The following is a 13,222-nucleotide window of genomic DNA, read 5'->3' on the forward strand; positions in this document are numbered from 1 at the left end:
TATTATATTTATATATAGTATAGAATCTGTTGTGTGCCTAGCTGCTTCATGTCATTGGCTTAATTTTCCAAACCAGACATCCAGTTAAGAGAGATGCTGTGCTCCAGAGATTAAAATGTTGCAGTTAATTTGCATAAATGTACCTTTTTTCCTAAGATTCTGTCAAGTTCATTTTTGTGAAGGAAAGCAGAAATCAAGGTGAAATGTCAATAGGTGTGCCTAATAATAATCTCTTGCTATTGTAGAGAATAGCCTCTTGAAGAGGTTTTACTGAAGAGGTGCTGCGGTGGAGGAAGGCGAAGAATACAGTTACTTGATGACACTGGTAATCTTATTTAAGTTACTTATACCGAAGAACAAACCCATATAAAGACTTATTTCCCATATAAAGGGTAAATATGTGCTTGAAGTAAGATCAAGAAATTCCCAGTTAAATTGTGTGACTATGAGAAAAGCTGAATTATTAAAACTTCCACAGAACTTAAAAGCCCAGCACATACTTTCTGTCTTTGATAACTCCCTATATTTATTGCCTGTTTTGGGGGATGTAGAGATGAATGAAACAAACTAGACTCATTGTTACTGCTTGAAGAGGGAAACTTGAAAAAAATGTTTTCATTTCGTAGCTGTTTTTTATGTTCTTGTTGTTAGAACTAGACTTAAGATCAATAAGGGCAGCTGACTGGAGCAGAAACTCTTGTGACGTACTTCATTGAAGTGCTGGTAAATTCAGCTTTAGTCTGCTGTGTTTTGCCAGCAAAGACAGCTGCCCAGAGCAGGGCCAGAGAACTGAGTGTTGATCCATGTTAGCCTGTAGTACCTTCAGTTGACAGAAATGACTAGGCCAGGTGGTTGAGTGGGTAAGTTGTACATTTGCCTCTCAAGATTGTTGAAGGGTAGTTCCAGCCCATAGTAGGTACAGGAATCTGCTGATAGACTTTCAAGAGTATCAGTGATGGTGAAACATTATTTAATGTAATGTTCCTCCCCACCCCCACGCAGCCTTGAAATCTAGTTGAACTATGTAACTTACTGCAAGGTGTGTGTTCTATATTTCCTGTCTGGTAGTTAAGGCAGTACTTTTTAAAGGAAACTGTCAGTATGGATGGTGTGCTGTTTAATCTTTCTCAGTTTTAAAATGCTTTTTAATTGGTTTTTATTATTGGTTCTTGTTTTGTCTACTTGCATTTTCAAAGTGGATACAAACTAAATGAATAAATATAAAATAATAAAATGTAATTGTTTTTTGTAGGTATTTTTGAGCTGACTTCTTTCATCAAATACCAAGACTGGTAAGATCATGGACATGTATGCCAGAGCTCAGGGCAATCGAATGAAACCAAGAATATCTGTGAAAAAGGTAATTATCTGTATTTAAATAAAAAATATTTTAGAGCTTTTCGGCCTATTAATGAAGCAAATGAACTGGTTTGGTTGAGGTTTTTTGAGTATGGGGTTTTTCGTTAGCATGTTTTAATTGTAGTTGTCTGACATTTCAAGGAGGCAAAGAAATTGCCTTTGCTTTGGCATATTTAGTGTAATTGAACTGGGAGAGAGCATAATTTAAGGAAGAGGTGCATGCTTTTGTCTTTCAAGGTGACGTGATGAAATCATGATGCATTAATTTCCTAGACATTGCCCTGTTTATTGAAAGATAGCTTTTATTTTAAACAGATTTTTTTGATTTTATATGTAATAAATTAAAATACAAATATGTAGTCTTCATCGAATTCTGTGAAGTCTGTGTTAGGGCTTCCTGGTAATATCTGTTTCTTTAGATCTTGGTTTCTTGTCTGGTTTACCCTTCTGTTTACAGAAACATTTAGAAACTGCCTAGGTGAAAAAGAAAATATATCTAGCACTTACAAAAGATATTAGTGTTTTTTTTTTTAATTTCAATAATGTTTATTTATTTATTCTTTTAAGTTTTGTCACTTCAGCTTGGAGAACATAAATACTCTTCCTCAAATTTTTTTGCAATTCATGTAAGTGCTTATTTAAATAAAAGTTGCAGTTTATCCTAAAGGAAAAAAATTATTTATCCAATTATATTTCTCAAGGTAGTTGAACAGAGGTGAGTTCATAGGTCTTTCCTGGTTACTAATAACTTTTTTATTTGCAAATTGCTGCAATGGTAGGAGGAGAAACTGAGCAAGGAGGCATCTTGTCACATGAAAATTGCATTATTCTATTTCATAAGCAGATTTTGTTTTTTTAAGGAAACAGTGTCTGTGGTATGTGTCCTGTAGAAACTATTTGAATGCAAAGGAAAGTATTATGAGACAGTTCCAGGTCCTGACACAGAATGTTAACAGACATATATTAAACAGTTTGTAATTATGGGTGATATTCTTTCACTTTAAGACACACAGTATAAAACCTTCTATTTTATTGGTTTATGAGAACTTTCCAGCTCAAAGAGTTCTTTAATTACAGTTAAGTAATTTTGCATTCTTAAAGGACTTTTTAAATCTGTTCTTTATTTGTTTTTCTGCTTCAATTTACAAAACAAAACAAATACCACCCTCCCCATCACCCCCATGTTTTTAAACTTATGGGTTACAGAAACATCTTTCTAATAATGACGGTGACCAGTGATTCCTCACTGATTCTGATAGTTGCCTAAAATATTAGCTCTGTGAACTGCTCTAATTGCCATTAAGCATTCTGGACTGTGTGGTTCTAGAAATATGAATTTGACACTTCTCGAGTGTCTTGCAGAATTCTACATTTTCACACAGCCAGGCTCTAATGTTTTCATCTGTGGCTGCCTCTTGATGTTTCCCTGAGAAGTGGCTGTTCAGGTTATAGTGTGGAACTTTCTCTCTCGTAGAGCCAGGCAGTAGGGTGGTCAGAATTGCACTGTGTTTCATCTTCTGTTGATTCACAGAACATTGCGGTCTGATTCCTGTCCTCTTTGCAATACTTTGTCATAGTTACAGGAATTGTTGCAGTAATAGGTCTTGAAAGTCAGTGCAAAGTTGTGGTGTGCACATTTAAAGCCCAAGTTTCTATTTTTACAAAATTGCCTCAAAATATTCAGTCCATTAAAATCTTACAGCCTCAAAATATTCAGTCCATTAAAATCTTACAGCACATGATGAAATCAGGAAGAGCTTTGTTGCTTAAGAGAAGAGTAAGCATGACTCTCCAGCACCCAACTTAATTTCTTTAGAGATTGTGGCATCTTACAGATTGTTTGAAATGTTAGAGAGCAGTTGTTTAAAACACTTAATGAGACCAAATACTGTGGAATTTGCTCTAGTGTACTGTGAAGGATCTGTAGGTAATGACTTCTTGATTTGCGAAGAGGACAATGCAAATTTTTGAATTGCTCAGTTGAGCTAGAGATGTGACAAGGATTTTCATTGTTCAGGTCTCAGCACCTTGATGATATTTGCGTTTTTCCCTTGACATAACTTAGTAACTTTGAATCTGTACTCAAGATTTCTTGCAAGATATGACTTTAGAATTTCTGTGAGAAAGGAGTACACAGGCTTAGCAAGTAGAGCCTTATATATTGCTTGGGTGTTTTTTGCCCATATGTCAATGTACATTGGAAGTAGTTGTACTATTTATTAAAACAAATTACCTACTTTTGCTGAAGATGACCTCTTGTCCTTACCTAAACTGAGCCTATAGTCTTGGGAACTTGCTAGTTTTCAGTTTTTATTGTAGTTGCATGTCTCCTGGTATGGGATTGTGAGAGAACTTGCTTATAGGAGGATTTCCCTGAAATTGAGTCCAGTCCTCTCCTGTCCCAAGCACAACTTTGATAGGGATAAGAATATGAATAAGTTATTAAATATAGTCTCTCAGTTAATGAGGGGAGTTTAACCCTCCCACCAAACCTACTGCTGGTTTTAAGTCTTTCTGAACCACACTGCGGTAATAGCTAAGAATCTTGCGAATTTCAGGCTGAAGCTACTCAGCAGCAAATTTATACCTGTTTGTTCATGGATGTCATTATTCTTCCGCTTAAATAATTTATTTTCTTTTGCTGATATTCACCCTTATGATTTTTTTTACAATTATGTCCTCTGTTAGCCTTGGTTTATGGAAACTGTGTAAACTAAGGTTTTAGTCTGCTTTTGTATGAAAGCCTCTGGATTCCAGTGATTATCCTTCATAGTCCTACTTTCTGTGCTTGTTGTGAGTTAATCTTCTTTTTACATGTGGATAATACTGTATGTGCAATTACACAGGATGTCCTTCTCAGTGACTGATGTCAGTTCTTTCACTGAAGGATGCACATTTGCTATTTTCAGTGCTGTATCATATTGACCATTCATTGCTATACCACGATCAAGAAGTCAACTCAGATCTTTTATTTCCCAGCTTGTGAATTTGCAATTCTATTTTAAAGCTTGCTTTTAGTTTTTGAGGACATAACTTTGTGCTTCCTATGGTTGCATTTTAAAACACTGTCACGTTGGGCAGGTCCTTCCTGTATGATTTGCTATTCTTCTTCTTAGTTGATGACACCTGCTTACTTCAATTATCATCAGTTTTCATCTCATATTTACTTTTTTTTCCTCATTAAATGTATTAATGATGATGGTGCTTGACATCAGTCTCAAGGTAAATTTTGAGGAAGTTGGTTACTGACCTACATCAGCTATTCTCAAAATCGTCGCTGTATTGTCTCTATTCAGGCAAAGTCTTCTTTTCCAAAACCAGCTCTTTTAGTAAACTCTGTCTTTATCTGGTTTTGTTAACTCTTCATATACTTCAATCTAAATAATCTACGAAAGCCACAGATGAGTGAGATTTTTTTCTGTGTGTATGTGTTTTGCATGTTAATTTCCATATCTTTACTATTTTCACATTCTGAACTTTTTTATATTCATTAATATGATCTGAAAAGCATGCATCACTTGCTCCTCATTTTAAATATGATATTTTATCTCTTTGGTTACATACTGCTACCATGGGCTACCAGACCTGCATATTGTCTTGTATGCTGGTTCTTCCAGACCTTAGGGAAATTTTTACATTTGTTTCATCTTTCTTCTTCTCCCACTTCAAATTAATATTCTCCAAAATGTTGAATTTTGCTTCACCTCAGTAGTTCCTCATACCATTCTCTGGTTCATAGTTACCTATTCTGCCTTTCAGATGTAAAACTAGGGAACAGTACTTGCTTACAAATAAGATGTATGTAATAGTTTGTAGCTTTAGAAAACCCAACTAGAGAATAACAATGAGCCCTTCTCAAACTGGAGCACTGTTGGCTTGCAGAAAATTAGCAGATCATGACATACGACTCTTTTTTTCCCCCTAATTATACAAATTACTTTTGTACAAGATGAATGAAGGAATTGCTGGGGAGCAGTCTTTGACTAATTTATTGCAGCCACCTGCAATAAATTTGGAAGATCCAGAGAATCAGAGAAAGACACTGGCAGCATACTTTGGAAAGTACAAAGATACATTACTGAACTGTGGAAGTAAATTACAACTAAACATGTGGGGGCAAGAGAATAGATAAAAATGGAAATTTGGCGAATACTTCATTAATTTATTTCAAATGAACCAATAAAATGCTTTTTAAAATAGTTCAGCTGTAGCTTTTCTATAACAGTTACTGCTTTGACTTCTTTAGCGTCACTTGGCCTTGACTGTCAGGTTGGTAGTCTGAGCCTTGTTTGCTAACATTCTGAAATGTATTTTGGTAATTTCAAGGATCCTGATGTTCTGATTTGTTTTTTTTCTATTCATTCTAGAAATGCTTTCCTAATTTTGTGTTGCCATGAGCACAAGAATGGTGACACTGGCCCTGCTCTAATACTTTGACTTCCTATGTAGTAGTACTTGATACTGCTTTTTATACAGGGAAAAAATAAAATCTTTCTTGAGGTTTAACTGCAATATGTAAGATCACCTTTTATATAAAGGGATTGCTTTTGTTTCGGGAGTATCAGAAAGGCATAGCATTCTCTGACTAAATTTGCTTATGAGGCACTTCTGCTATTGTTTGAGAAGCTATGCAGATTTGACGTAGCTTGTCATAAGTTGGACACTGATTTCTCACATCATTTTTTAACAGGGTAATCTTTTAGAGAATAGTTAAATGGATTAACAATTTTTAACCATACGATGATCTTATTTGTCTTCTTAACCCTACAACTTGCTAGAGAAGATGACAGTTTTAAATTTAAAAAAAAAATTACTGACTTCCTAAAACAATTGCGAGGATATTGCCTCTTTTATGAGCTGAGCAAAGCAGTTTTGTTGTTGTTCTGTCGTCCTATTTGCCTTCTGCACTTTGTTACGCTAGGAGAAAGTCTTGGATTCTTCAGCCTTTTTTAGCCCTCTGTGGATGCTTGCATGTCACCATAAGTGTTATTATAAGAAATATTACAAGAAGTGTTTACATGGAATTAAGTTACAGTTGTTTCGTATCTTTCACAGAATGGGGAAGAATGTGTGTGGATTTTCTTGGGGTTTTTTTGTTTGCTTGTTTGTTTTCTTTCCCTGTGACTTTTGAAGCCACCTGCATGACTTTTCTTGGCTAAAATTGCTTTTCGTCTTATTTAAGGAAAAGCTGTTGAAGAAATTCCATATATAGGCTTCAATGCAAGGAGTAGATGGTGTTTGGATTTCTTCTTGGATTCATCTGTTCTTTTTTTCCAAGTCTGTGTGTTCTTATCTTTTTTCTTTTTTTTTTTTTTAAATGCAGAACCTATTTTGGAATAAAAATATTGCTTGAAGAAAACAACTTACCTGTTTCAGTTCCATATCCTAAAGTGAATTTAAACTTCAAACCTGATGATTTATATACAAAGTAATTTGAAATAGTAATTAGAGTAGGGAAGCCTATGGGGGACAGGGGAGAGATGAATGGACCATGTTTCCGAAACTGAAAATGCATTTTTTTTTTTTAATTTTTCTTTTAATTATTTTTCAGAGTTTTGGTGAAGGTATACTGCACTCTATGAAGTCACTGCTACACAGCAGGAAAGAGTTATGCAAGGTATCAGCAGAGGAATGCCTAAATCGGGAAGAAGAAGATAATTTTATTGAGGTTTGGCATAATGTTACCATTTATATATATTTTTGTGGCTATGATAAAAAACAGTTTCGCTTGAAACAGTATGAGAAGTTGCAGGATAGTAAACAGGAACAATGATTCAAGTTACTGGCTGTAAAATCTGTACCCTGTATTGTCATTCTTGAATTCAGTCACTGTAGCGTTAAGCTGTGACATTTCAAGATGACATTTCTCTGCTTTGGAGGCTTTGTGAAACTAGAAAACCAAAATGTGTAAATAGATGACTTGGATGGTACTGCATTTGTGAGCATTTCTGTGATCAAGGTTGTGTGGATGGTATCCTAACAAAGTGGCAGAACATTTTGATCCAGGTCTGAAGATAAAAGTTAAAGTGATTTCTTGTTTGCCCTGTGCTTAGCAGTAAAAGCTGAAGCTTAAAATTGCAGATCTAGACTTGTTTTACGTGAATACAGGTGGGCTTGAAAGCTGGACAAGGTCTGGGGAGAAGTAGACCTGAACAGAATGCAGGACTGTCTAGGCAAATCTCAAGCTGTAAAGAGGAATTACTAGAACTGTTTGAGTTACAAGACTAACAGCAACTTTTCCAAAGGGAAAAGAAAAAAGGTAAGAAGCAATGTGTACTGTGTAACTTGTATTAAGTGTTTTTCAAGACTTCTAATTAGTAGTTGACAGGCCTGACAAGGAGCTTAGAGAAGGAGAGGATGACTTAAACTGGCCATGCAGAGGAGCTGAGACAGGAAGAAATGAAGGAAAGACAACTCAGGAAGTGGTTAGGGAGACTGTTAGGTAATAGCATAAGGAGTAGCAGTAGGAAGGCAAGAGGCAGATTGTGTGTCTGGCAGAGAGGAATTAGGATTGCCTGGATAACACCAGGGATTTTGTGATTGGATACAGTCAGGGGTTGTGACTCTATGGAATGTTCGGGGAGCAGGCAGGAAGCTAAATTTGTGAAAGATGAAAAGCTGTGGCAGATTAAGGTAAGGAAGAACCTTGGCAAAAAAACCCAAAAAGCTATGGCAAAACCTTGTCTGTATCTGACCAGATGGACCATGCTTTAGAAACCTATGAAGCATTTTTTGTCTTGTGTTGCCAGCTATATGTCAGTTATGTTTTATATGCCTGCACTGATGGTCCCTATGGAGAAAAATAGCTGGCTATATTAGCTACCTTATTAGAGCAAGCAATTAAGAGCCCACTGGTTGAAGTGTAAGAGGGTCAATAACCTGCCACAGAACAGGTATTTTTTCCTTATGGAAATATAGGAAAGATGTGGAGAATGATGTTAATGGAATATTATTAGGACTGCAAAGATAATTACTCAGACTTCAGCAAACCAGTATTTAGGTTTTCCTGCACCATTTTAATCCATTTCCTCTGTACCCATGGCTTATGATAACCTTCAAATACGGCATCTCATACACTATTTTTGGTTTAAAAAAAGGTCTTGTGTTACTGATGACCTTTTTTATTTCCCTGGCCTACTCCCCAACAGCTTTTGAATTGGTGTACTAACTTCAGACACGTTCAAGGTATTAAAAGGTGTTATTTTTCTGTGAAGACTGGCACAATAAAGAAATCTTAATTAGTATCATCATTGAGGCAAAAATAGGCAAACTCAGTAGGGGTGTGGTCTTTTTGACAGCAGTCTGCTGACCGCTCAGTGTACATACTGTTCTTCATTTGTGTGAAGCTGTTACTCCTGCATACTGCCCTGTCTTGCACAGTGAATTATGCCATGAGAGCAGGGAAGGGTTGGAATCATTATCTTGAGGAAGAGGAAGGGGCATGTATGAAGACATCTGTTAAAAGTACCAAACAAAACTGCCAAAAAAACCCCAAAAGCAATAAACTCTAAAGCCTCTCAAAATGTTCTTCAGAGAACTAAGTTTTTTTCCCCAAGTCCTTTAAATTGTTTGATATTTTGCTGCTTCTGTGGAGGAATTCAATTCACACTGTAGGTACTGTAGAGATAAAAAGACATAGAAGCTGAAAAGTGTCTTGAAGATACTGTGCAGATGAATTATTTAGGAGTTGAAGAGAAGATGTAGGAGTTGAAAGGTAATGTTGCTCAAACAGGGTTGTTTCACAGTTAACACAGTGAATACGGTGGTGGAGATGTGTAATTTGTCTGGAGCGATTTGGAATGCTGCTGTGAAGCATTGTTTCGTTTATGATGTTGTCATGGCTGACATGAGTGGATGTATGTGGGAAGATGTTTTCTGAGGGCATGAGATCTTTTTCCCAGCATGAGACTCCCTGAAATAAAGACATCAGAATTTTTCATAGTATGATTCCAGTTTAAAAGAAAGTTTGAGGGTTTTTTTTTTGTCACACTTCGAAAGAACATATTCGAAACACAAATACAGTTCAAATAGAATTGTTTTTCAGCTATTTCTTTTTCTAGCTCTGTAATTCTCAGAGATTCTGTGTATATACAGGCAGGTAGCTGAACCAGTTAGTAATAAATTAATGTAAACATAGTGATGTTCTTTGGAGTCATGGGAGTAGTTGCTACAAATTTATGAGCTGTGGCTTTAATACATAAAATTCAGTCTGTTTTGTAGTGCTCTGAAATAATGGAACCTAAGCCATATGAAACTAATTTCAAACATCAGTGAAAGTATTTAGTCTTTGTCCTTTATTCCATATCTACAAAATGGAAACAACATTTATTTTCTGACAACCGTGTTTTGAAAATAAATGCCTTGGGATTTTTTGGAGCATGCAGGTACCCTCTTGATTTGTCGTTAGGGAAATACTAAGCGAGAACTGAGGAAATCTGATGTTTGAAATGAAGTTAAAGGTTTGTCTACTTGGATATGGCTTGCAAACATGTGGCTTCAGTAATCCGTTGTGTTTTGGCCTTAGGCTAATCAATTTACATGGCAAATTGTATAATGTGTTGGCTTTACACTTTCTTTAGTATATGCAAATGTGTAACAGTTTATTTTAGCATGGACAGATTTCAGACTGGAACTGTTTTACACGTGCCCAGCCTGAAGCAAGGACAGATGAGCACTGATCTTTGCAAAATTGTGTTTATTTTAACAGATGTAATGAGGTTGGTATGTGTTGCTCTGTATGTACCAGTCACTAGAAAAATTTCTGTAGAGTGGATTTTAAATGTTGTATATGCTCTTCAGCCTGGCCTGACCTTTCGCAAGTCAAATAGTATAGGATTACTAGTCTTTATGAAAAACTGTGTGATACTGTTTGAGCAAACTATGCTACCCTAAGTTATGGTTATTGTGGCAGTGGAATGAAACTTTGTTACAGTCTGCTGAATTTTTAGCTCTTAAATATCTGCAGAAAACAAAAAAGTTCTTTTCTGTACTTAACTATGTTAATGTATTTATTTTACAGATTACATTTATAGGTTTTGCTGAAGAGATGGGTACTGCTTGCTTGCAGGTACAATATATATCTGTCTATATTGGAAAATAGTAGCTGGTGCTTTCTTCTAAGTAGTACCTAGTTTTTTAAATTGAGGAATTTTGGTGTTTGAGAAATGAAACAGATGTATCTTGAGTACGTAAAAGCCTAAGTTTCAAATGCCATTGAAAGCTTGGAAATAATTATTTTAATATTATAATTGGTGTTTTGTATGTATTTATAATATTATCTGGCTCAGTCTTTGTGTTAGGATGGTCTGGAACAACTTATTTAAATGTGGCAGAAGGGGATGATTGACTGGGGGAAGTGTTTAGGTGGGAAGGGGCTCGTTTGGTTTTGGGTTTTTGTGGGTGCTTTCTTGGTTTGGGTTTTGTTGTTGTTACAAACGTGTGTATCAGTATTTTAGTTTGTAATCTTCTCCTTAACTTGAGTTGTGCTTATTCATATGGTAGGGTTGCATGTGTGAAGCTAAAACTTTATTGAACTGACTGCTAGCTGTGAATTGCTGGTGGGGGGCTCAGGAGTCAGTATTATGGCTATGCCTTAAGATAATGTTCTGGAGAATTAGATCAGGAAATATTATTTTAAAAGGTGGAGTGTAGCAAACTAGGAGGATTATAATGTGCGATTTTTCATAAGCTAAGGATTTAGTCTTCCTATACAACTTATACATCAGTATAATTCATAACATGCATCTTCACAGTGCAGTTCCACACTTCTACTCTGTCTAGATCCTAGTAGATAGAGATTGCTGTAATAGTTTACTGATGTTTAAAAATGAATAAAGAAACTCTGAATCCGTTTGTCTTCCAACTTATATCAGTGTTCCTGTTAATCAAATTATAATAACACTAGACATTCTTTCAAGGATGAATAAGAACTGTTTGATTGTCTATAATTGGATGGAATTTAAAGAAAATTGGACAGAGTACGTTTATGGAGATTTGCTTTGAACCATAGGGATCAGCAGTGTTTGGGCTGTTGAAAAAAACCCTATAAATCTTTCACAGGCTTCTTCTGTATTAGGTAAATCTAAAGGTTATCCAAGGTCTTGCTTTAAGAAATGCCTTGTCCTTGTTTTTGTAATAGGGACTTAGAACACTGTTCCAATAAAGCACACCAAGAGCATGTAGAGATCCACTGAGAACCATTATTAGCTGAGGTCAGTGTTTGTAGTTGTGTAGTTTGTAGGATGTGCAGCTGCTTTTCAGCACTTACAAGATTCTCCTCTATGACTTCTAAGCATCTTCCAAGTATGGGCTGCATTAAAGCTTGTTTACACGAGCTTTACACCACAGTTAGAGCGAATAAGTGGGGGATGGAGCAAGAAATAGGGAATCAAAAAAAACTTTACCAAAATTAGTAACTGTTACTATTTAGGGGGGATATGAGATCAAACCCATTGTCATTTACAAGTTGTTTTTTTGACTTGATATTCTCAATGTGTTTGTATATTTAAATCAGGAGTTGTCAGCTGTTTCTGTAGAGCTTCCAGATGTTCTGAAATCGCTCCAGTTGCGCAAACTAAAGGAAAACGAGGCTATATTTCTAAAAGATGTAAAGAAAACCTTGGCAAAACCTTTTGTCATGAAACATCAGGTAAAATTTTTCTGTCTTCTTGCATGTCAGAAGCATTGTATTTCACCTCCTAAAGAGTTCAGTCATATGGCACCTTGTCTTGCTTTTGGTTTCAGGCCATCTTAGCCACAGTAGTATTAATGTTATATTTCTGTGATTCCATGAAAATGGATGTCAGAAAATATCAGAATAAACCATGCTGTATTGTTTACAGAAAATATTCAACAAATATTTAATTATGGTGCTGATCCCATGTTTCTGCTAGGCTGTAGTCCCTTTCACTGCCAATTTGGAAAGAATATGAAATTTGGCAAGTTACCCTTCTCTTCTCTGCTCTGCTCTGCTCAGATACAGCTTTCATCTTCAGCAGACTTTTCTTTTTGAAACAGAGATGCCAAAAATTACGTGAATGTCCAGTGGACTCCTGTCTTACAAAAAAAAAAAAAATTACAATTGTAAATGCTGTTAATGATGTAATTTCCATTATTTTTATTTTGATACTGTTCCCATTATTGCCAAGGTAATTATATTCTTTCCAATTACAAATGTTGCATATGAGATAAAAAATACCTTGAAGAAACAAATATCCTATAAACTGAAGTACTGTTCAGCATAAATGTGTGGAAGAAATACTGTCTTCCTCTACGAATTTTCACATGCATTCTTTAATAGATTCTTGGAAACCTATTATCAGAGTTGTGTTACATTATTGCAGTGAAATATTGAGAATGCAGAAGTTATGAAAATGGGTGATTCTAACTGTCACTCTACACAATTTTCTTGTATTTAAAGTATTTCTGAATTATTTACTCTTCATAAAAAATGCATTGAAGAAATCCCTTGCTACTCCTGACAATTGAATTGTTCTAAGATTGCTATATTTGTTTTCTTGTTGCTCTCTTTTTCAAGAATCAACTTGCTGAAGTGTTTTGTGTGGTGAGACTCTCTCCTTCATTCCCAAGGATCAAAGTTGATTATATATTTACCTTGCTGAGCAAGTATACCACAGGCATAAGATATGCAGTAGAAACAGACTCTTCACAAAAACATCAAACAGAGACATCCCACGGAGAAGATGATGACACTAATCACTCAGTTTCTTCAATTGAGGATGATTTTGTTACTGCTTTTGAACACTTAGATGAAGATGAACCTTCAAAAATACAAAGTGCTGGTAAGTTCTTGCACACTATATCCTTGTAGAAATTGGTATTTGAAATTTAGGCTGTTGGGATT

General features: G+C 35.6%; 1 protein-coding gene across 8 annotated transcripts in view; it reads left to right on the forward strand.

Moving 5' to 3' along the window:
• Positions 1-13,222, forward strand: part of AKAP11 (A-kinase anchoring protein 11) — a 43,745-nt gene that overhangs the window by 7,726 nt on the left and 22,797 nt on the right. For 6 of the 8 annotated variants that reach the window (XM_064645657.1, XM_064645659.1, XM_064645656.1 and 3 more), the window contains exons 2-7: positions 246-325; positions 1,253-1,360; positions 6,911-7,027; positions 10,379-10,426; positions 11,873-12,007; positions 12,896-13,160. In XM_064645657.1, the coding sequence (XP_064501727.1) occupies positions 1,301-1,360; positions 6,911-7,027; positions 10,379-10,426; positions 11,873-12,007; positions 12,896-13,160 (625 nt within the window). In that variant the 5' untranslated portion in view covers positions 246-325; positions 1,253-1,300. Of the gene's footprint in view, positions 1-245; positions 326-1,252; positions 1,361-6,910; positions 7,028-10,378; positions 10,427-11,504; positions 11,571-11,872; positions 12,008-12,895; positions 13,161-13,222 lie in introns of those variants that run through there. The other 2 variants (XM_064645660.1, XM_064645663.1) reach the window with 2 other exon arrangements.

Source organism: Pseudopipra pipra, chromosome 2 (assembly GCF_036250125.1).
Source record: "Pseudopipra pipra isolate bDixPip1 chromosome 2, bDixPip1.hap1, whole genome shotgun sequence".
Classification (NCBI taxonomy): Eukaryota; Metazoa; Chordata; class Aves; order Passeriformes; family Pipridae; genus Pseudopipra; species Pseudopipra pipra.